This window comes from Periplaneta americana, chromosome 7, assembly GCF_040183065.1.
Source record: "Periplaneta americana isolate PAMFEO1 chromosome 7, P.americana_PAMFEO1_priV1, whole genome shotgun sequence".
Lineage (NCBI taxonomy): Eukaryota > Metazoa > Arthropoda > Insecta > Blattodea > Blattidae > Periplaneta > Periplaneta americana.
The window spans coordinates 169,257,947-169,282,666 of NC_091123.1; the positions used below are offsets into that span (position 1 = coordinate 169,257,947).

Below are 24,720 nucleotides of genomic sequence, written 5' to 3' on the forward strand. Positions count from 1 at the left end.
TAGATTGTCAAATAATTAGAGTAGATGTATTATGTAAGAAATACTAGCTGTAAAACATAGCACCTCAGAGAATAAAATAAGTTACATACATTATAGATTGCGATATATAATTGTAAATAGAATGCTTTTAATGCAACGTAGATAGGCTTAGAATGAGTCATATTTTATCCTGAGTAACCAATGTTTAATATTTGGTAACTGCAGATTTTGCCAGATACCGGTAATGAGTAATTACAATTACCCGTTATGACAAGCCATAAAAAAGCACTTTACATGCTACTGAGGTATCAAACAGTATCGGTACAGATACAAAAAAAGAAATGGAATGAAAACAAATGTTTGACAAACTCGAATAAAATATCTTTCCACTGGAAAATTTTTGTATTAAATAAGTAAAAATGCCGTAAGTATTTTAACTGGGTAATGTGCCGATACTGTATTTTATGTTAAGAATGAGTTTTACCAATTATTTTATAGTTACATTAATGCATTGCTACTCTTCGCGAATTTATACATTTAACGTTTTGTATTTTTTACAGTACATGATTAATTGTACTTCTCTTACTATGCACTGTATTACCAAAAGAAAGAGAACCAATAAAATAATCCTACACATTAAAAATATTTGAGTAAATACAGGTCTACAGATGGCATTTAAGTATTGGTAAATACGATATATTGACAAGCATTTAATTTCGAAATTATTGTCACAAGTTATAAATGTATTCCGATAATGAATACTAGTAAAAGATAACTGGTACCGGTACCTATTTCCTTTCCGGATTATGGCAATTTTCACTACAGTTTTCATATCACAATTTACTTGAAATAATGATTAATGATAGTAGATACCGATATCGTGTTTATTTATACTAGTATTTCATTGTACTACGCAATACAGGGTGAATTATGATCTACTCTTAGCTTCTATCATACATCTAAAATGATGCTTCCAACTAGCTGAATTCTTACAAGTTTTGTTGTAAGTTACGAGTACCAGCATAACAAATAGTAGGCCTACTGTAATACAAAGGCAGCTCTCAACATTAATTCAAACTAAGGTAATATATATTTAGCATTTGTCTTTTATGAATTAGTGTCTCATTTCATCCACATTTCCTACTAGAGGGAAAAAGGATCATAAAAGTTACCGATATATATGTACAGGGGTGGATGCAAGGGGGGGGGGATTAAGGGGATATATCCCCTCTCGAAATTTTGAAAAAAATACGAAACAAGAAACAAAAATAATATTAATTTTAATTCGTGAATGTACATAGGAAGTAGAGAGTTTTCCACGTAAATTCTCTTTGCTAAAATGTTAAATTCCAAGAACTGCAGGAAGACAAACACAGCGTTCTTACTTCAAGACAGAGAGTCATGAAGAGTGTTTTAAGCTTTTAATTTTCCTTCTCTTCTTAGACTATTTCATTAGTCAGCTCAAGGACAAGTTTTTAAATCATAAGGGAATCCTAAAGTCCATACAAACTTTGCTGCCTAAAAACATAGTGCGAGCATCAGATGAAGATTTAGAAACTGCTGTTGAGGCTGTAGTAAATCAGTGGCCCTATGATGTTGATGCATCACCAGAGTCTTTCTTCAATGAATTGAAGATGTGAAGAAGAAATTTCCTTGATCAGAAAAATCTTCACCTAATACCCACTGATTTTATATCATCTTTGAACAGGTGCAATGAAATTATTTTTCCCTGCACTCGCAAGGTGCTGAAACTTTTCTGCACGTTGCCTGTAACTACAGCAACACCAGAATGGTCGTTCTCAACTTTGCGGTATTTGAAGACTTACTTGAGGAGCACGATGGGAGCAGACAGATTAAATGGACTAGCCTTGATGTATATACATAAAAATGTAGAAGTAAAAGCTCATGAAGTACTGGATGAAATGTCTAACAAGCCTCGTCGCCTTCTTCTGTAAATGTCATTCTGTCATTGTTTTTGTATCGAAGTCATTGTAAATGTTAAAATTATGGTTTATTTAATAACGCTCGCAATTGCCGAGGTTATATCAGTGTCGCCGGTGTGCTGAAATTTTTTCTCTCAGGACTTCTTTTACATGCTAGTAAATCGACTGATATGAGGCCTGTCGCATTTAAACACACTTAAATGCCATCGAGCTGGGTTGGGGTAGAACCCGCAACTTCGAGCACAGAAGGCTATACCGACTACGCTACTCAGGCCAACTTGTAAATGTTTGTGACTCGGAAACAAATTGTGAGTATATAAACTTACTTCTCATTACTCCATTTTTACTATCTTCTCAAATCCCTCCCCGAAAAAAAATCCTGCATCCGCCCCTGTATATGTAATAAAAATTTGATAATCTGTAACTTATGAAATAAAATGAAATGCCAATATATTTTCAATACTTATGAATTAAACAGATTTTTAAAATATTATTTCCAACTCAGTAGAAATGAAAACTAAAATTCAAAATATTTCTGTCTGTGTCAAGACTATAAAAACTTCTGTGAGCAATGACTATGTTTTACAGTTATACTCCTTAAATGATACAACTACTCCGCAATAACCATTACAATTTCCAGTCAGCCTATGACCCACTGTGCAACATCCAACACTGCACGCCTCTCCTCTTCAAGACTTTGTGCTTCTTGTATTAATTCTATCACAGAAATCAATTCTGTGTCCTGTTAATAGCACGTTTCTCATCATCATCTTCGTAATCATCTTCATTGGAAGAATCCCCGGATGAAGAAGATGAAGAAGACGAGGAAGCTAGGGCCGAGAGACGACCAGCAAGGCGGGATAGAGATCCTGAACCCTTTCCAAGCGCCAACCACCGCTGGTCTGATATTGACGATGTGGGAGAATTCTGAGGCGAGGTGAGGGGTGTGGTGGCTCCACCAGTCAGTGCTTCCTCCTCCGGGATGGAATTGACGGTTGTGGAGCCCAACTCCAGCATGGAGCCACGGCGCCCGACCGGCGGACGTCTGGGTACACCCAGCATACCCGTTAATGGCTCAGGGCCCCCCTCCTCAATGAGAAGAACTGCTCCCGGGGCTGGAGGAGATTCGGGGCCGCTCACGTGTTGCAAGGACGACTCCGAACTAGCGCGCGAGTCCTGCACTGAGCCAGAACTCTCACGACGGAACAATCCGATCACAGAAGCAATCTTAGGTTGCTCAATGCCACCTAAATCAGAACAAATTTTATGTACTCAGCGAGATGTCGGTTATGCTCTTTTAGTGACATTAAAAGTCATAATAGTTTAAGTCCATTCTGAAATTATAGTTTGTACGATGTCCTAAAAGTAGAGATGACATTAATAATAAAATTGCCCAAGGAAGGAGAGCTATTATACAGTTAAATTCCGTTCTCTGGAATGATAAAGTTACAAAACAAACTAAAACGATTATAAGTCAATTAGTCCATTGCGAAATGTCTACTGCAAAAATGTCCATCATTATTAATGTCCAGTATCAAAAATGTCCTGTCATCAAATGTCCTTTATAAAATGTGTCTACAGTCAATAAATGATCATTATCTTCAATGTCCATAGGCATTAAATGTCCAATGTCAAAAAGACCAAAATCATAATGTCTGGAGTTATTACATGTACGGTATCATGGAACGCATTGTATACTTCACCTGACATAATTAGGACCATAAAATCCAGACGTTTGAGATGGGCAGGACATGTAGCACGTATGGGCGAATCCAGAAATGCATATAGAGTGTTAGTTGGGAGGCCGGAGGGCAAAAGACCTTTGGGGAGGCCGAGACGTAGATGGGAAGATAATATTAAAATGGATTTGAGGGAGGTGGGATATGATGGTAGAGATTGGATTAATCTTGCTCAGGATAGGGACCAATGGCGGGCTTATGTGAGGGTGGCAATGAATCTCGGGGTTCCTTAAAAGCCAGTAAGTAAGTAAGTAAGTAAGTAACGGTATCATGGATATCCATAACAATATTTATTAGTAAAAAAATTGACAAATAATGGGAGTAAACAAAACAATCTTGGGCACCATAGAGACTAAACGACTCTTATGGTATGGCCACATTGAGTGTATGAATATAGATACATAGTCAAAGAAAGTATGGCAATGGTCTCCTGTACAACATAGAGGGAAAGATTAATGAGATGTCCTAAAAGTAGAGATGGCATTAATAATAAAATTGCCTAAGGAAGGAGAGCTATTATACAGTTAAATTCGTTCTCTGGAATGATAAAGTTACAAAACAAACTAAAACGATTGTCAGGCAATTTGTCCATTGCGAAATGTCTACTGCAAAAATATCCATCATTATTAATGTTCAACATCAAAAATGTCCTGTCATAAATGTCCGTTATGAAATGTGTCTACAGTCAATAAATGATCATTATCTTCAATGTCCGTAGGCATTAAGGTATATATGTACACCCACAAAACGCAAAAAATGATGAAAAATTAGAATTTTTAAAATATAACTATTTTAATAGAGAATTTTCTCCCCTTTAATTTGATATAATTTTCGATTTATGCCTTATGGTTTTCCAGATAAGTCCCATTTTCCAAAATTCTGCGTCATCAGGCACAGTCACTTCTACGAAGATCACTCCAAAAGCAATGCACAACATTTTTTAAAATTTATTTTTTATTCTAAACCTTTGCAATTCATGGAGGTCATTTCAAAGGTGCGGGGATTATGTGGAAAAGTGACGTATTGTTTCTGAAGGATGTATCTACATTCTATGAAAATAGCAAAGCTGTAGGAGAAAAATGTAATTTTTAAATAAATATTGTGGATTACTTTTGGAGTGATCCTCGTAGCTGTCAATCCCCTCGTCCAGCATTGCTTGTAAAACAAACTTCTTTCTAGTCCCAAAATAGATGCACAGATATCAGGGCATGATCATTAGATTGAAAATACGTTTTTACATAATGAAGTAATTTACAATCTTTTACTGTTAGTCATAAAACTGTAAATTTGTGTGTCAGTGATGTTGCACGTCATTTTAATAAGAGTTCAAAAGTAGAAATTAAAATTCTGAGGAGGATGGGACAAACACCATCGCAGGATTTGTTGCATCAATGGAAAATAAGGACAAAAATGCCAAAAAAAAAAACATTCAACACTTGAAGTTAAAACAAGGAGGAGGTATTTGAGAGGCAGAAAGAAGCTGAAACTGGACCGACATGAAGCTGCTTAAGGGGTAACATATGATGATGGAGTCTTCTAGGCTCTGAAAGCTTGTGGCTCATTTCCTGCAAATAGTAATTTTAGAATATTTAATTCTTTTAAACATGATATCTCAGCCAAATATAGTGATACCAACAAGATATTGGTGTCATTTTGAAGCTTGAAATGTCCCCTAGTGCCTGACAATGAGTAAAATAACATTAATATAGTTAATAATAATCTATGGATTTTTTTACATGATTTATGCAAATTAATAGTATAAGTTACATATATGGTAATATTTAATTAATGTAAATGAAAATAAAAAATAGCTATATGTCAGGCACTAAAGAATAGTTTTAGCTATAAAACAGTGAAGAAACTGTGGCTCTATCTTAAAAACTACATGAGCTATCATGTTTCAAGTTGCATGTCAAAATTATGAACAAAATAATTTTTATAAACAATTTAGACATAATTTCAAGGGATCTGTTCACTTCATTCTCTTTCTGGTACCATTCTCAATTGTATAAAAATTTTACAGAGCAAAATTATACAAAACAAAATTTTTTGTATGTAAAGGTGTACATATACCTTTAATGTCCAGTATCAAAAAGACCAAAATCATAATGTCTGGCGTAATTACATGTACGGTATCATGGATGTCCATAACAATATTTATTAGTAATAAAAACTGACAAATAATGGGAGTAGACAAAACAATCTTGGGCACCATAGAAACTAAATGAGTCTTATGGTATGGCCACTTTAAGCATATGAATATAGATAGATGGTCAAAGAAAGTATGGCAATGGTTTCCTGTAAAACATAGAGGGAAAGACCAATGAAGACTTGAAAAGAAGGTGTCTTAGATTCCATAACCACAAGAGGTCTCCAAGAAGGAGACTGGAATGATAGGAAAAGATAGCCAATATGAAACGAGAAACAGTGACAGCTGTAGCAACTCGCAACTATAGATATACAGGGTGTTTCCGAGGTGGTATTACAAAATTTCAGGGATGATGGTGAAGGGCACATGTATCAATTTGAGATCAGGAACCCTGGTCCGGAAATGACCGAGTCGAAAGTTATAAGAAAAAATAGTTCTGTGGAAATGAAATAATTTTATTCCTCTGTACACCTTATTTATGTGTATTTATCTGTACATCTTACACATACTTTATTCATCTGACGTTTAAGTTGTCTACTTACAGTATTCCATTCAGTGTGCTGTCTGAGGGATGGGGACAGGAAACTACACTAAAGCAATGCAGATAGCGTAATGTGTAACGGACATGGTCGGTCCTGATATGCACGTCTGTAGACAGCAGTGTATGTGTACAAGTTGCAGTGTCTAGTTGATCAGTCCTAGTGAAATGGAGGAGTACACGAGAGCGGAATAAGTAGACCTGATTTTCGAATACGGATGAGCCAATGGGAATAGTAGTCAAGCTCACAGATTGTATCGGGCCACAAGTACCCATGTAGGAGACATCTGGCCCATAACATCTTTCCTTGACTGTTCCAGAGGTTAAGGGAAGGAGGGCACATGGTGCCAAATTACAATTCCATTTCCACACAACTATTTTTGCTTATAACTTTCGACTCAGTCATTTCCGGATCATGGTTCCTTATCTCAAATTGATACATATGCCCTTCGCAATCATCCCTGACAGTTTGTAACACCACCTCGGAAACACCCTGTATAACGCTGCCTTTGAATCTTATAACATGACAGCATTTTAGAATGTATTTAATCTATTTACGAGGTTTTGCAAAGATATATAAATAGGAGTAACTTCTCTTTACGTCTTGGATATTTAACGACACTGTGTGAGATTACTAGGTTATTTAGCGTTGATGGGACTGGTGATAGCAAGATGATATTTGGCGACCTGAGGCCGAGGAATTGCTATAGATTACCTGACATTCTCCTTATGGTTGGGGAAAACTTCAGAAAATACTCAACCAGGTAATTGGCCCAAGTGGGAATCGAATGAACACCTGAGCGTAATTCCAGATTGGTAGGCAAGCGCCCCAACAAACAAACTAGGCCAATGACTAAAAATATGGTGTACTGGTATATTTTTTTATACAATGATAAAATGAAAATAGAGGACATGCTTCCCCAGCTCCTGCTCCTCTTGAATGTGATATAAAGGATCCATCTGAAAAAATTTGTAACAACTATTCATGCGAGTATCTTGTCCATTTTCTTATCCATTTTTATATGTCTTAGAATTTGAAGAGAATCATTATTCTTAACAGGCCTTATGATTGGAGGCACATCTAGATAGATTATGGAATGTTTATTTTTGAGGTAAAGTCGGAAACGTGTGTTAACAGAAATAAGTCAGAGACTTTGTCCTTTCGTTCTCTCTATACCACCGGAACAGTAAAGGGCATTAAAGGATTGGTACCATTTAATCAACTTCTTAAATATTTCGAATATCTGTTACAATACACATAGTGTACCCATATTTTGTCCTGATCACTCACTTTACATCTAAAATACAATTTGTATGCTTTCTTAATGAAAAAAAAAATCCTTTATGTGTTGCATTATGAATCCAAAGTCTATTACGTAGATCTAATGTTAATTGTTAAGTGCACAATTTTAGTGTTTGTAGATACGAAGGGGATCCAGGAAATAACGACCGTTTTGTTGTAATAATTAAAAAAAATATATTTATTTGAAAAAACAAAGTCTGTTACATAACTGAAGCTTCCTTTACTTCTCTACATAATCACCACCTACATTTAAACATTTCTCGTATCTGTTCACTAGCTTTAGAATTCCCGTGTTATACTCCTCTGCTGTAAGCCAGGTGTTCACTGTCTTCTTCAACTCTTCATCACTTCCAAAACGCGTACCACCCAGAAAGTCTTTCAGCTTAGTGAAAAGGTGAAAATCGCTAGGAGCAAGGTCTGGACTATAGGGCGGATGATCAAAGATTTCCCAACCGAATTGATCCAGCAATTCTCGAGTTGAAGCAGCAGTGTGCGGGCGGGCACAGATTTTGTGGTAGCCAAGATGTTGCGACACAATTTCACCAAGCAAAGAACGAGAAATGTCAGGAAAGGCAATATGCAATTCGTCGAGTGATGTGCGCCTGTCTTGTAAGATTCTGTCGTTCACTTTAGTCTTCAGGTCTTCTGTGATGAGTGATGGACGTCCGGGTCGAGTTTCATCGTGGACATTTGTTCGCCCATTGTTGAACATTTCGCACCATTTTCTCACATTTCTTTCATTCATTACAGTATCACCATACACTTCTTTCAATTGCCGGTAAATTTCTGCAGGTTTCAAATGTCGGGCATTCAAAAATCGAATCACATTCCTCACCTCACAGTCGGCGGGATTATCAATCACGTCGTTCATTTTGAAGTAACACAAAATGCACAATGGCGACTTGTTGCAACCAGTACTCACAACATTATGAGAACACATGTTAAGGAAGCCAGTTGACCTTCAAACAAGGAAGGGGAGTCAGCTGCGCAGCGGGTATGCGCGAACGGTCGTTATTTCCTGGATCCCCCTCGTACTAAATTATAGCAACCTTCAACATCGTACTATTAACTTTAACTTTGAATCTGCAATAATAAATGTGATAGTAAAAATGTTATGTACTACGCCACTAAACAGAAGACAGAGTTTTTTTTTTCAATTATTTGCAGTAACAGGGCAACACTGACACTTCTCAAACAATATAAACCTGAAACATATCAACAAAATACTCATATGTTATAAAATCGAAAAAATGCATTAGCCTTCATCTAATTTCACAACTCAATGTGCAAGAAAGATGATCCCTGGCAGAACTGGAAATAGAAGTTCGGTTATACAAAAATAGGTAGGTAGGTAGATAAGTAAATAAATTAATAAATAATTTTCACATTCAGTGCACATAAAAATGTGAAAATCACATTGTTTTTTCATGGGGCAAATTTCATATTGTAGAGAAATATAAGAGGCGTTCAGAAGTCAACATGATTAACTCCACTTTTGGTTATTTCAGAGTTTATAAGTTGGCAATGTATTAAATTGACCATATTTTCAGTGGTCGATGTGATTTGCTCCATAGTTCAGTAAAAAGCCCACAGACTGCAGTAGCTATTCTTCTCGACTACATCACAGAATTAATAGTGTGTGTTCAACTTTAACCTTGAATATCTCAAAATCTTTGGAAAAGGAGTTAATCATGTTGACTTCTGAACGCCTCATATTTTATACAATCAAAGCTGTTTAAAAGCATTTGTTAAAGCAATACGACATGAATATATACAGACACAAAAAAATTCATAACACAATACATGTTTATACTCAACATCAAACTCATACATGTAATCATTATTTCAATAAGCTTACTCTAAATGAAATAACCTACAGTAGGCCTATTCTAATATTTTTATGATTAGTTGAAAATATTAACTGTTGCAAAGTTAGTAAATACAGATTCTAATTATCATACACATAGAGTTCTACAAGATCATTGATTAAAGTTCTCGTTAACACTTTGTTAAAAACATAAAATTTACTCTGTCACACGTTAAAAGTATTAAAATTGTTTAAAAAGGTATTTACCTTCAACAGACGGCCCGTTTCGACGCTATTTGTCGTCGTCTTCAGTGTCTCTTGAACCACTGCTGATTTTGGCTCTGCGATGTGCAGTTGTCGATGGTAGGGGTGGGTGTGTGTTGTTCCTATGGTGGGGGTTGGCTGTCTGTATGCTATGACGTATTATGATGTCAAACAATGTGTGCGTATTGAACTGTAGTTGCGTATTAAGTCTTTAATGTGGGTGTGCTATTGTATTCTTATATATTTCGTATTGTTCTAGGATATTTAACTGTAAACGTTTTGGTGTGATGTGTAAAATTTCCATATCTGTTTCTATATATTGTAGTCATGATTATTGTCGATAATGTGATCTGCATAATTTGATTACCTTACATTACATCAAATTATGCAGATCACATTATCGACAATAATCATGACTACAATAATATAGAAACAGATATGGAAATTTTACACATCATACCAAAAAGTTTACAGTTAAATATCCTAGAACAATACGAAATATATAAGAATACAATAGCACACCCACATTACAGACTTAATACGCAACTACAGTTCAATACGCACACATTGTTTCACATCATAATACGTCATAGCATACAGACAGCCAACCCCCACCATAGGAACAACACACCCCCACCCCTACCATCGACAACTGCACATTGCAGAGCCAAAATCAGCAGTGGTTCAAGAGACACTGAAGACGACGACAAATAGTGTCGAAACGGGCCGTCTGTCGAAGGTAAATACCTTTTTAAACAATTTTAACACTTTTAACGTGTGACAGAGTAAATTTTATGTTTCTACAAGATAACTGTGATATTAATATGAAGCAAATGCATCATTACAGTCGTAAACACTAAATGAAGTTAGTTGTAAAAATGAAATAAATTTTCAAAACTCATTTACAAAATCAAATAGGAAGGTAGTCATTTCGTATTTTAAATTCCACTCTAATTTTAATAGTAATCATAATTGTTAATCTCTAACACAATAATATGCCATGTATGGCTATGTTTTTATCAATGTGGTCTGCATATATTTCAAACTAAATGAAGGAGTAACAGGGAAACTATAATAATTCAATTAGTATGTTGATATAATAGCCTATATAATTTTTTGTAAAATTATAAAAGAAATTATATAATAAAGAAGAAAAGAACTATTGTAACGACTGAAATAAATGTATTACTGGAGAGAAGAAGAAGAAGAAGAAGAAGAAGAAGAAGAAGAAGAAGAAGAAGAAGAAGAAGAAGAAGAAGAAGAAGAAGAATTAGTTTCATTTTATATACAGCGCACATTATGGTAATATTTAGTGAAATACAGTACCAACTTTACAAATATGAATGTGGACTGATCAATAGGGACTAATGGGTCACAAAGACCAGTAGATGTGAAACTTAACATGAAAGCTACAAATGAAAATGAAAATATTATTAGTACGTAATAAGAAGGAATATCTTATAAAAAGATAACTAGAATTCTCAATCAAAGTTTCTATTGAAAATCGGCAGAAAAATGAAAGTATTAACTGAGACAGAAGGTACTATAAACTGGGGTTCTTTGAATACAGAGGAAACTTTGACCATTTTTTCAGAAAATCATATTTAGGTTTCTACATGCTGCATTTGTTATAGATGGAGGTAAATTATCATAAAATCATTCTCATACCAAATTTACCTCCATCTATAACAAGTGTGGCATGTAGGAACCTAAATATGATTTTCTGAAAAAATGGTCAAAGTTTCCTCTGTGTTCAAAGTAACCCCAGTTTACTGTACATTACTTTAAAGAAAAGAGTTTTTAGGTGCTGTTTCTAATAATTGGAATATATGCACCAGAAAGGTTAACTAGTGAGCAAAGTAAGCTTCTGGAAAAATTGGGGAAAAATTATGAATGAGAAGATGAGAAAAAAGAAGGCAGACTAAAAGAAGCAGAAGAAGGAAACGAAAAAGAAGTACACAATGTTCTCTACAAAGGATAAAAATAAAAAGGAGTTACATTACGTTTTGAAGACTTTCACAATCTATTATTACATTTCTTCTGTGAAAGTTCCACAGAAATGAAATTTTCATACATTTGAAGGTAAATTATTCTTTTAATTTCACACTGGAAGAAACTAAAAATGATATCATTAACAATCTGAGCCACAATGGTTTAGTCTAAGTTCATCACTCTCCAAACCATTCTCTAACCAGTTCAATAATAAAAAGTAAATTCATATGAAGGTAAAATATTTTATACCGGTGCAAATAAACAAAAGTTACAGGTAATTTCATTTCCATCGTTCTCTAATGTACATGGCTTCCAATCTCGAGTGCCCCCACTCTCCTAGAAATTATATTTGTGGGAAAGCCCAAAGACACGATTTTCAATACTTGGATAATTGGACTAATGTATTTATTACACAATTCTCAGTACATACTTGGACAATCAGCTATATATTATAGAAATCGAGGTAGATTTTAAAACAAGAAGTGAATTATGGAACACTGCATATTATATTAGTGAATGCTTTTACTAAGTAGGCCTATAAATTTCATTGACAGTGTCAATTTATATTTTTGAGAAAACAGTCTGGTGTAAACTTCCCAAGCAAGTCAATTATAAAGAGATTTTATTTTCAGTTCGGTTTTGGACAAGAAACTAAACAGGGAAAGAACTGTTTTAAGGGATTGGATACTAAAAAGTAGCTTAAAAAATTGCTGATTTATGTGCAATGACATCTTAAATTTAATATTCCAAAATATCAGCATGCAAATTTTCCAGCAAGGGTCCTTTTTTTAATAGATTTGTAACTGCATGCAAGTAACACTTCGGTTTCGACCACTTTTCTTGACCTATTTATCTACTTTTGGCATTTTTAAAACTTTGAGTACTACACTCAGTATGAACCTATTCCAGATAGAAACTTAATTTTTTTTACCACATATTGGAATAGTGATGCCCTTTGCATTAAATGTATAATTATGAAAATTGTGGGAAAAAAAATGGCAGAAAAAAATGTTTATTTATAAAAAATGATGTAAAATTTTGGACACCTATGGAAAAAATTAGGGGAAAGCAACATTAGAGTAAAACAAACTTAAATGTTTTAATGGACAGAGATAATATTGAGCAACAATATGTAAAAATTTCAGCTGTGTGTATTCAATTGTTTAGGAGCTGATTGTACCAAAACATTGGAAATTTAACATTGTTAAGATATGAGGTATCCAGTCCCCTTAACTGAATAGAAATTGAACGAATCTGGAATAGAATATCAATCAACCATTGGAATATCACGTGAATCCGCACATACAGCAACACAGTTATTGAAATTGAGGCTACATGAGATCTCAGTGTTTGAAAGACACAATCCTGACAGCAATGCTACAATGTAATTGGTTTCCATAGTCTGTGTATGACGGGATTGTGAATCCAGAATTGATATGTCTTTACTGGGATAGGTACTAAGTAAGTTTCCAAAACATTTGTTACAGAATTTCGGAAGCAACTCACATGAGCACTGTTAAGATTATATGAAGAGTCCACTACAAGAATGATGGATGTCATTTGGAATACATTTTGCAGGAGAAGCAATTGAAAGTTTGAAATGCTTAGCGCTCAAAGCTTAACAGTGATTTTCCGATCATTACTGGACAATGAGTAGCCTATCAGCGTTAATGCCATATAACTCTGTATGTACATTCTATATGTCTTAAGCTATGCATTGACAGTCTTGGTTCATTTTCGACAAAAAAGTGACATCCATCATTCTTGCAGTGGACTCTTCATATGGCATTTGTAATGTTCTTGATAACATTTCAAAAATTAGCTGGAGCTAGTGTTCAACAATTTTTTAAACCCATTTTGAATCTTTTGTACACTACTTTTAACACTTGAATATAAATAATTGATTAAATGGCGATCTTACTCGTGTTAATTATGTAAGCATGTGTGGCTTACAGCTGTTTCGGTGCTACTTGACACTATCCTCAGAGCCTACTAGATCTTGGCGCTATCTCAACTTCCCTGCCTGTTGTGTGGGTGTGTTCGTGTGATGAAGAGTTATGTCAAATAGTGTGTGTGTTCTTCAACACACAGATCAATTTCAGAACACATACACTATTTGACATAACTCTTCATCACACGAACACACACACACAACAGGCAGCGAAGTTGAGGATGGTGTCAAGTAGCACCGAAACAGCTGTAAGCCACACATGCTTACATAATTAACACGAGTAAGATCGCCATTTAATTAATAATTTATTGAAGCTTGCCTATGAGCAGATGGACATCATTTTGAACATTTGTTGTAATAATATTAAACAATATTAAACATGTGATAGCATTTAATTACACTCACAATCCTGTACTATAACAATAAGACTGAAGAACTGTCTATGTAAGCATATTTCATGGTGAAAGTGGTTCTCGTTATGGCAGACGAAGAGCTATACTAAAAGCCAGGTTATGAACTGACTAAACCGGAAGCAACGTTTTGTTGCTCTCTTTCTGAGCTGTGTTGCCACATAGTGGCGCGAGGTTCAAAGCGTGTTCAGCATTTGTCACCGATATGTTTAAAATAACTACTATATATAGTTCTAGATAACACTATCAACAATATTAGTAATTAAAATTACTGTTTTTAAGAAAGCACGAGCTAATGACGCTGGTACAAAGTGCGACTCGTAATGCACGTGGTACTCAAAAGGAACTGGGAAGTTTGGCTACACTGTCTCCGTGATTCCGTTGCCAGATTTTCGTTAGCAGACGACATTTTCATATGAGGTCCAATGAAAAGCTCCATTCTTCGTTTCCCCTCCAACCCTCCACACTCAACGTGTCATCGCTGTACAGGCTAGCCCTCTAACCCGCACTTTCCTCTCGCCCTGCCAACTACTTCTTGTTCAGTCGGTTCATAACCTGGCTTTTAGTATAGCAACAGGCTGGGAAATTGCCAGTTACATGTTAGAGGCACTCTAGATTGGAAATGCTACAGTAATGTTATTTTTAAATATGAAATAAGAATGAGATTGATATATCCAAACCAATATGGCTCAAGGGTTACTAACGACATGGTTCCAAGGTTGGCAGTATTGGATGTAACATCATTATGTGTAACAATGTGGCAACGTTATTCTTGTTGCCATTTAACAAGACGAAATAGAAAAATTGAGGTTATGTGTACCTTAAGAAATGGGATGTCATGTTTACCTAAGAATGTGGCTGAGGGTGAACTGTAGGCGAGATACTCTTTATTAGAGCACCAGGCAGGAAATTCGCTCTGTTTCAGTGGGCACGTGCTTTCTCCCTCATCGTCTCTTTTCCACGGCAACATGGTCTCTGTTGCAGTTGGAGTGGTTACCCGTGCGCACTCAGCCGCCGCTGCATTTGTCCCCGTTGCTGCAGGAGGGCTTATTGTTTAATACTGACATGGCTTTTTATACAGCATATAAACATGCAACACTTATAACCAGAGACACATAACAGGGGTGTGACTGTTAATAAATTGATCATGACTAAAAACATGAGTTAAAAATCAAGATATATATACGCAATTTGCATTTTCAGTTCTATATTTACATGAAATTACAGTAGAGTTATTGGGTTATTTTACGACGCTGTATCAACATCTAGGTTATTTAGCGTCTGAGTGAAATGAAGGTGATAATGCCAGTGAAATGAGTCCGGGGTCCAGCACCGAAAGTTACCCATCATTTGCTCGTATTGGGTTGAGGGAAAACCCCGGAAAAAACCTCAACCAGGTAACTTGTCCCGACCGGGATTCGAACCCAGGCCACCTGGTTTCGCGGCCAGATGCGCTGACCGTTACTCCATAGATGTGGACGAAATTACAGTAGAATCTTGTTCATACATGATTGGTTTGTTTCCAAAACATGCTACAGGGTGTTCAGAAAATCACGCAACTCTACGCAGACTCACATGTAATTGTTGCCTTTTATTTCTCTGTTAATTATTTTCCTTTATTTCCCAGGTGCTAAAGGACACTGAACTGACAAGCAAACGTTCTGATGGGGGCAGATAAAAAAGTTAAATTTTTTTCTTCCACCATGTTAATAATGTCAAAAGAAGCGCTTATACAAATTTTGGCCACTCGACCGCAATTACGAGGCCGTCCAGAAAGTGATTTTCCCTGGGACCGTTTATAGAAAAAAAGCACAATTGCATAGAAATATTTATTGAAACAGATACAAGAATTGTTGCGGTATTTATCAACATATCCCCCACTGGAATAGAGACATTTATCATAACATAGGATCAATTTTTGTGTCGCAGAAGTCAGCCGCCTCAGATTGGAACCGGCATTTGACTGTGTCTGCACCTCTCTCTGTCGATCCCATGATATGAGAAATTTCTCAATTCCGATGGAAAATATGTTGAAAAATAGCTCAACAATTGCTGTGTCCGTTCCAATAAATTTGTCCATGAAATTGTGTTTTTTTTTCTGTTAGCGGCCCCTGACGAACTTATTTTTTTACGGCCATCGTAATTGTGGTTGAGTGGCCAAAATTTGTATAAGCACTTCTTTTGACATTATTAACATGGTGGAAGAAAAAAATTTAACTTTTTTATCTGCCCCCATCAGAACGTTTGCTTGTGAGCAGACTTTTTCTTGAGGGTCACCTCAAGGATGCCGCCTACATTACAGATGCACACAGTATTTCGGAATTGCAAGCGAATATTCAGAACTGTATCAATGCCATCTTACGCTAAATATTGCAACATGTTTTTCAGAACATGGTCAAAGCTGTTCACTTATGTGGAGCACAGAACGATAACCACTTAGGTCTACTCTAAAATACATGTTCCCCCATAGGCTTGCGTGACTTTTTGAACACACTTTATTTTGCTCAAAAACCAATCTTGACCCAATAACATAATAAACATATTTCTTACACTTTGAATCTAATGGTAAAGTTATTTTTTGGTAATGTCTGCTATTTGTCACTCAAAATGATATTTAAATGTATGGTTATTTTCTCCCAAACATTTTATTTTATGTTTTTCTGGTCAAAATCTACTAATTTAATTTTTAATTTAGAAATTGTTAGCAAACTATGAAGTATTCTACTATAATAAGTACATAGAATAGTATAAAATATCTGTAAGATAACAATAAGATAACAATAAGATAAGATAAGAATAAACACGTAGGTATTTTTCAAAATTGGCTCATATATTATAAGCCAGCAATTTTTCTCCTAATTGTAAAAATAACTGAAAGTGAAACAAACCATTCACATTTCTTACTTGTGGTTTACATGTGTACATTTTATATGGTACCGGTAGTTTATTTGTAACATTACTCCTGTTATAAGTTTTACATTAAAGTTCTTTACGAATATCTATGTTACATTTCATTGATGATTAAGCTTATTTACAACTATATGAAAAAAAAAATAAAAAAAAAAACAAATATGATATATCTAATTATATCTGGGAATCTGTTCTTCACTCTCTACGAAAAAAATTTCCAAGAAATAAACCACTCAACAAGGGACTGTGTCAAAGGTCTAATATAATCATGGTTATCGCATACACAGGTCATTCGAAAATTAATGGCAACATTGCTAGTATTCACAGCTCTCATTGCTGTGACTAATGTAAGCTGGTAGTATGAGATGGAGTGGTGCCTGATATGTATTGTTTGTAAGTTATCATTATAAGATGATAATCCCATTTATACACTATATGCAATAATTATAATAATAAGATACTGCAATGATCTAAGGACAAAAAAATGAATGTAGACAAGAGCAGGATCCATTTAAATTTATGTTTATTGTTGCTTATGTTTACAAAGGTGTATTAACCCTTAGAAATTGGAAGACCATTATTGCACGCAAATGTCTAACTCTTAACCAGGGGTTCCTATACCTGCATAATCGGGTGAATTCATGTTGGATTCGTTAGCTGAGCGGTTTAAGGTGCACAAGATTTGTCCGGCCAGCATATTGTGCCTAAGATCGCAGGTTCACGTCCTGGCCACTGCAGTCAATTGAGCCTGTGGTAAAGGATGGGGAGGGCCCATGTAAAGCAATCAGTGTAATTGTACGCATGAAAGCTGACGGGGTTTCAGTTGACTGCAGTTGAAATTATTTTGCTCCTTTTGAAGGAAAACATAAAAAAAAAATTATTATTTCAATCAAGTGCAGTGTCCTTAATGTTACATAAAATTAAAGAATATCAACATATTTCATATGTAACATACAATTTATAACATATTATATCACGTCATGACCATAATACTAGCTGGCCACTATAATGGACGCACGGCTCCTAAGGGTTGCATATTACAGTCTTTTTTTTTTTTTTTTTGGAACGCCATTTACGATCAACAATCACTGGAAGCACAGAAATCTCTTGGATACGGTACCCATCTCATTGTGTTTCGCAATGGTGCTCGTTGTCACATGGCTGTCTAAGTGTTTAATTTACTTAACAGGTGGAACTGGATAATTCTGAAGCAACCTCCGTATTCTCCGAATATGAGTCCCTGCAAATATGACTCTAAGATAATAGAACCACTGTGAAGGGTATGCTTTAGAAATAGGACATTATAAGAGCTACACAAGCAATCAATTATAAGTTTGGAGCAAATTGACTAAGAAATTAAAGAATTATTAAAGATCATTGTTTGCGTATTTCCAGCCATATTTCAGTAATTACACCTGGTATGCGTCAACACTTGCTGCTAATCATGACATCCAAGGATACATTAAAGTTGAAATCCGACTTTTTCCCTCCGTTTTCCTTCTCCATATTTTATTAATTTATGGCAGGAAAACCAAAGTACCGGTACTCTGCCTATCAAATTCACCTGATCTCATCAAGATTTGAATTTAAATATCCAACATAGAAAATAAATAAAACAGTTTTTCAATTAATTGTATATCCAACCTTTCACACTTATTTTTTATATGATTTAATTGCGTCCTGTGAGAATAAACATTGTCCTATCGAGATCAGCGAGAAAAACATTTGTCTTTCCCGTAGGCTATATAGGCCTACCTAATTTTAAACTATCATATGCTCAATAAAATAAGAGAACCTGGCATAAGAAAGAAATCAATGAAGTTGAGCAATAAGTATGTACCTAATCAACGGTCCTGGTGGTGTTGTTAAACTGAACATTATAATCACTGCTAGTATCTATGAGAATTATGAATAGCAACAAAAACAAAATAAACCATAACTGTTTAGGACTTCACACACATTTACCCCTTCACATTTTCCTTATATCTTAAAAATTTGTGTATGGTATCGTAATTCATTAAGATTTCTCTTCATTTTATAATTTATTTTTTTATTTTGTTGGGTTATTTTACGACGCTGTATCAACATCTCAGGTTATTTAGCGTCTGAATGAAATGAAGGTGATAATGCCGGTGAAATGAGTCTGGGATCCAGCACCGAAAGTTACCCAGCATTTGCTCGTTCATTTTATAATGGGATTAAATTTTTATACATAATAATATCTTCAAAAACTCCTGTTTCTGTTACGGTTCCAGTTAACCACATAAAGTAGATCAATCTATTAATGTCACACTCCTGATTTGTGATTCAACATATTGAAAGCCTAGAATCTCAAATTATTAGACCTAATGGAATGTGGTGCTTAGAACGAGAGTGTTCTTTATTACCATGTAACAAACTGTAATTTTTTTTTTTTTTTTATGTTTGCACTCCATCCAACATCAACCATTAAAGTTTCTTGGTGAAGAAATATATTTTTGGACTTCATTAGCTGCAGAAAAAATTTGCGTATAAATGAGAATTATCAAATTTCAGGTAGAAAAAAAGAAATTTCACGAAAAGCCATTCATAATGTAAATATTATGGTGCAATGAAATAAGAAAGAGTCATGGTGAAGTAGAAATGGAAAAATGAAGACCACAAGGGAAAAACATGGTAAGTCACGTTTTGCAGTTTTTACAGGAGAGCAAGTTGAAAGTTTCAGACCCATTATATTGTGTTGTCTTTAGCTTATCATTCTTCAAATTTCTTTGGACCTATAAGATTCTTATTCTTTACAGTTAAACTACACAAATCTACACGACATCTAAAACAGAAAATCGATAATTTTGGACTTATCACGTTTTTCCCCTGTGGTCTTCAAATGTAGCCTAAATAACTTATGATGAAAACTATTACTATCTTATGGTAATGTTTCTTGCGAAAGTGAAATAGTATAGCCTAATACAGTTGGCCTCTCTTCCTTTATTAGTTGATGTATTTTATATTTATAATTCTTTGGCTATTTTGTATATTCCTTTACTAGTGGATAATTTTTATATTAATAATTTATTCTATTTATGTACAGGCTAGTAGCATTTTTGATTAAAATGCCATTGTTTCTGGTTTATTTGTGGTTATGTAAGGCTCATGTTGAAGCCCCAGTTTTGGGTCAGGAACAATACACGAAATAGGCCTAATTCATTAAATTATATACAGTACCGGTAATCAAACTTCAGTAAATTTATTACATGGCTTTTCTACTGATAAATATTAACATTTAAACTATCAACTATATCTAAACGTTAGATAAAATAATTCGAAATATAATATATCCATCAAGAAAATAAGATTTTTTAAATTGATTATACCTTATGATACCACCTTGCATGAGAAAGTATAGTGTTATTCATAGATTGTTACGGTTTCATATAGAGTATAAATGATACTAAATGTCATTTTTAATAGCAGGTGTATTGACCGGTACTATAAGAATTATTGCAACATTTAAATTTTGAATTCAACTGGGAGGAACTCTCATTTTCAAATACCGGTATTAACCAAAAGTCATAATCATTAGGCTACAGAAATTAATATAATGTACTTTTCAAAATATTATTCCTTTTTTTTTTTCCTGGTTAAAATACAACATTTGGGCCTTAATGAATATACAGACTACATAGGCTATGTACAATTCTTTTTCTTTCTGAATGACTTTAAGAAAAAGGTTTTTGTTGTAGTGATTACTGTTATCATGTTGCGGTTGGCTATTGAAAGAAACATATCTACATTAAAAGCTGATAATATGAGATAGAATGTCATTTTAATTTCTTTAAGGATTAATTCCTTAAATGTGTCCATATCAGTGAAGATTATTATATCGGTACAGTAGACCTAATGTTTATTCACACATAATGATCGGCCACATTTCTGATATGATGTAAGACAAAAAATACCATCAAGTTGAAAGTTAATTTTTTTCATTGCACTATTCATAATACAATTTGTCGCCTACTAATACACAAGGTTACATTGCAATATTTTGTATAAGCAAGAATACTAGCACCAGTAAGATTTAAAGTAAAGCCAGAACATTTAATAAAAAATTCTCTGACATTATAATTCTTTTAAGAATGCTTATATTAAGATTATTTAGGCTACCATTCTTCTTTCTTTCTTTTTGATGCTAATTATGTTGTATATTTTCATAAAAGTAAACTGTCAAAAATTTATGAGACTAAAATAGACGCAAAATGTCTAATCCTGGTGGACGAGAGCTAAGAAGAGGAAAAAGAAGAAGAAGATAAAGATACTGATTGCACAGTCTAGTATATACAGTCACGAAGCTCAATATGTAATAAATATGCATCCATAGATAGTTGCTAACCACTAGGATCGCTACTATCACCTAATTACAGACAATGCGAAATAGTATCTACACAGTCTATTGTTCCTAGCAACTTCAACAACTCAAGCTTCGTGACTGTATATACTAGACTATGATGATAGTGAAGAAGAAAAAGAAGAATATTGTGTGGTTATGATGATGATGATGATAAATGGTAAATAATAACGTACCTAGCAGCTTTTCAAACCGAAAACTGTCATTATCAAGTATTATTAGCCACTTTAGTATGTGGACAGTAACTATATATTGTAGAAATCGGTATGTGGATAGCATGGTTCAATTCCTCTAACACATTAAAGGCCAAATTGCGTCTGTAATTAATTATTATGCCACTCAGCTAAGTAGCATTAGTAAAAAGCTTAACTTTTTATTCACAAAAAATGAAAATAAGCTTAAATATTTATTCACAAAACAACAAATACAATGTTATATTAATTATCATTACACACAAAATATAAATACATAATAGATGATAAAAGCGGGAGAAACAGAAATTAGGGCCACAAAGTCAATAAAAATAGCAATACCGGTAATTTTATCTTCATGAATAAAGAAAAAAGAATTTGGTATATAAATACCAGAGCAGTAAATATTCAAATATCAGCAGATCTCTGGATGAATGTTTTTATGTATTGTAAATATTTCATATTATGGCACATATTACTGGAAATGGAAAATTAAATAAACTCATTTTTACACAGAAAATATTGTTCATGGTCAATATTTTTCATATTTGTATACGTAATGTGAATACAAGATTTTTAGGTGCCATTACTGGTACTGCAGAAAATAATTTTAAAGTTTCATGAACATTCAGTAAGACAGAAATATGTTTTTAACTACTCTGAATCCGTGTGCATTTTTCAATTTTTTTGTACAGTAATTTTTAATATTGTGTATCATATACGGGTGTTGCTTTTTAAAAATTATGTTTATAAAAATATTTCAATTTCTACATGTAAGTCTTGTAGAACACTTTTTCCTAAATCGTTGTTCAAATTTAGATTAATGTGAGAATGTGTATAACTTTTAAAGATCGATTTCATAAGTTTATGTAGATACAATAAGTGACACCTATGAATATGAATTACAGTTTCATAATTGTTCACATGGAAAGAAATGACAATGAAAGTTGAAGTAGGTAGGTACTCATGTATCTACCAGTCAGTCCAGAGATTTTAATCAACATTGCACAGAAAGTTTATATACATATTGTACATTCAAGATAATATAAATCTAATTATGGTTCAAGTTACATGAATTACCTTTATTCTAAGATAGAAATGGGCTATTATTCGACACAAGTATACAGTACCGGTAGTGTATAAAAGCATCCTGACTTAAAACACGCATACTAAGAAAAACTGATATTACTACATTCAATAATAAACAGAATGGTACTCACTATCACCTGATTCCCGAGGCGCTTTCTTGGTTGCTTCACTATTTCCAGACGGTTGTGTTTCATCTGTTAAGACACAATTCACATATACATGCTGAGTAACTGTTCAAGTAAAAATTCACAATTCCTATAGCATGCCTCACAGAAACAAGTGCATTTTGTCAATAAGTGGTTCCTCAACAACCGCTATAAAGCATGTTAATTATAAAACAAACACACTCTGCATTGTGAGTTTGATCGTAATTATATTTCCACTATAGCCTATTACCTTTCACAGTTTTCTAAAAGCATTTCATTTAATGCAACACTAATGAAGCATCAAGCGTGATCATTTATTTTAAACTCTCCATAATTTACTAGTAACTGCCATTTCCTGTATTGCTTGGAAATATAACATATCTCTACACAGGGGCGGATGCAAGGGGGGGGATTAAGGGGATATATCCCCTCCCGAAATTTTGAGAAAAATACGAAACAAGAAAGAAAAATAATATTAATTTTAATTCGTGAATGAACATAGGAATTAGAGAATTTTCCACGTAAATTCTCTTTGCTAAAGTGTTAAATATGGGAAATGCGTGTTATTATTCGGTTGAGAAGCTCTTATCATCCAGTCTGCTGTCCAAAAATCTGAAAGTTAGAATTTATAAAACAGTTATATTACCGGTTCTTCTGTATGGTTGTGAAACTTGGACTCTCACTCTGAGAGAGGAACATAGGTTCAGGGTGTTTGAGAATAAGGTGCTTAGGAAAATATTTGGGGCTAAGCGGGATGAAGTTACAGGAGAATGGAGAAAGTTACACAACACAGAACTGCACACATTGTATTCTTCACCTGACATAATTAGGAACATTAAATCCAGACGTTTGAGATGGGCAGGGCATGTAGCACGTATGGGCGAATCCAGAAATGCATATAGAGTGTTAGTTGGGAGACCGGAGGGAAAAAGACCTTTAGGGAGGCCGAGACGTAGATGGGAGGATAATATTAAAATGGATTTGAGGGAGGTGGGTTATGATGATAGAGACTGGATTAATCTTGCACAGGATAGGGACCGCTGGCGGGCTTATGTGAGGGCGGCAATGAACCTTCGGGTTCCTTAAAAGCCATTTGTAAGTAAGTAAGTAAAGTGTTAAATTCCAAGAACTGCAGGGAGACAAACACAGCCTTCTTACTTCAAGACAGAGAGTCATGAAGAGTATTTCAGGCTTTTAATTTTCCTTCCCTTCTTAGACTATTTCATTAGTCAGCTCAAGGGCAGGTTTTTAAATCATAAGGTAATCCTAAAGTCCATACAAACTTTTCTGCCTAAAAACATAGTGCGAGCATCAGATGAAGATTTAGAAACTGCTGTTCAGGCTGTAGTAAATCAGTGGCCCTATGATGTTGATGCATCACCAGAGTCTTTCTTCAATGAATTGAAGATGTGGAGAAGAAATTTCCTTGATCAGAAAAATCTTCACCTAATACCTACTGATTTTATATCATCTTTGAACAGGTGGAATGAAATTGTTTTTCCCTGCATTCTTAAGGTGCTGAAACTTTTCTGCACATTGCCTGTAACTACAGCAACACCAGAACGATCGTTCTCAACATTGCGGTGTTTGAAGACTTACTTGAGGAGCACGATGGGAGCAGACAGATTAAATGGACTGGCCTTGATGTATATACATAAAAATGTAGAAGTAAAAGCTCATGAAGTACTGGATGAAATGTCTAACAAGCCTCGTCGCCTTCTTCTGTAAATGTCATTCTTTTTGTATTGCATCATTGTAAATGTTAAAATAAAAAAATTATGGTTTATTTAACAACGTTTGCAATTACCGAGGTTATATCAGCGTTGCCGGTGTGCTGGAATTTTTTCCCTCAGGACTTCTTTTACATGCCGGTAAATCGACTGATATGAGGCCTGTCGCATTTAAACACCCTTAAATGCCATCGAGCT

The 24,720-nt window shown here is 34.5% G+C and overlaps 1 protein-coding gene across 5 annotated transcripts in view; it reads right to left on the reverse strand.

The window, feature by feature from the left end:
- Positions 1-539: 539 nt before the first annotated feature.
- Positions 540-24,720, reverse strand: part of Nhe2 (Na[+]/H[+] hydrogen exchanger 2) — a 178,203-nt gene continuing 154,022 nt past the window's right edge. For 3 of the 5 annotated variants that reach the window (XM_069831806.1, XM_069831808.1, XM_069831805.1), the window contains 3 exons: positions 22,778-22,840; positions 14,922-15,110; positions 540-3,169 (listed from right to left, as the gene is read on the reverse strand). In XM_069831806.1, the coding sequence (XP_069687907.1) occupies positions 2,652-3,169; positions 14,922-15,110; positions 22,778-22,840 (770 nt within the window). In that variant the 3' untranslated portion in view covers positions 540-2,651. The remainder of the gene's footprint in view (positions 3,170-14,921; positions 15,111-22,777; positions 22,841-24,720) is intronic. The other 2 variants (XM_069831810.1, XM_069831809.1) reach the window with 1 other exon arrangement.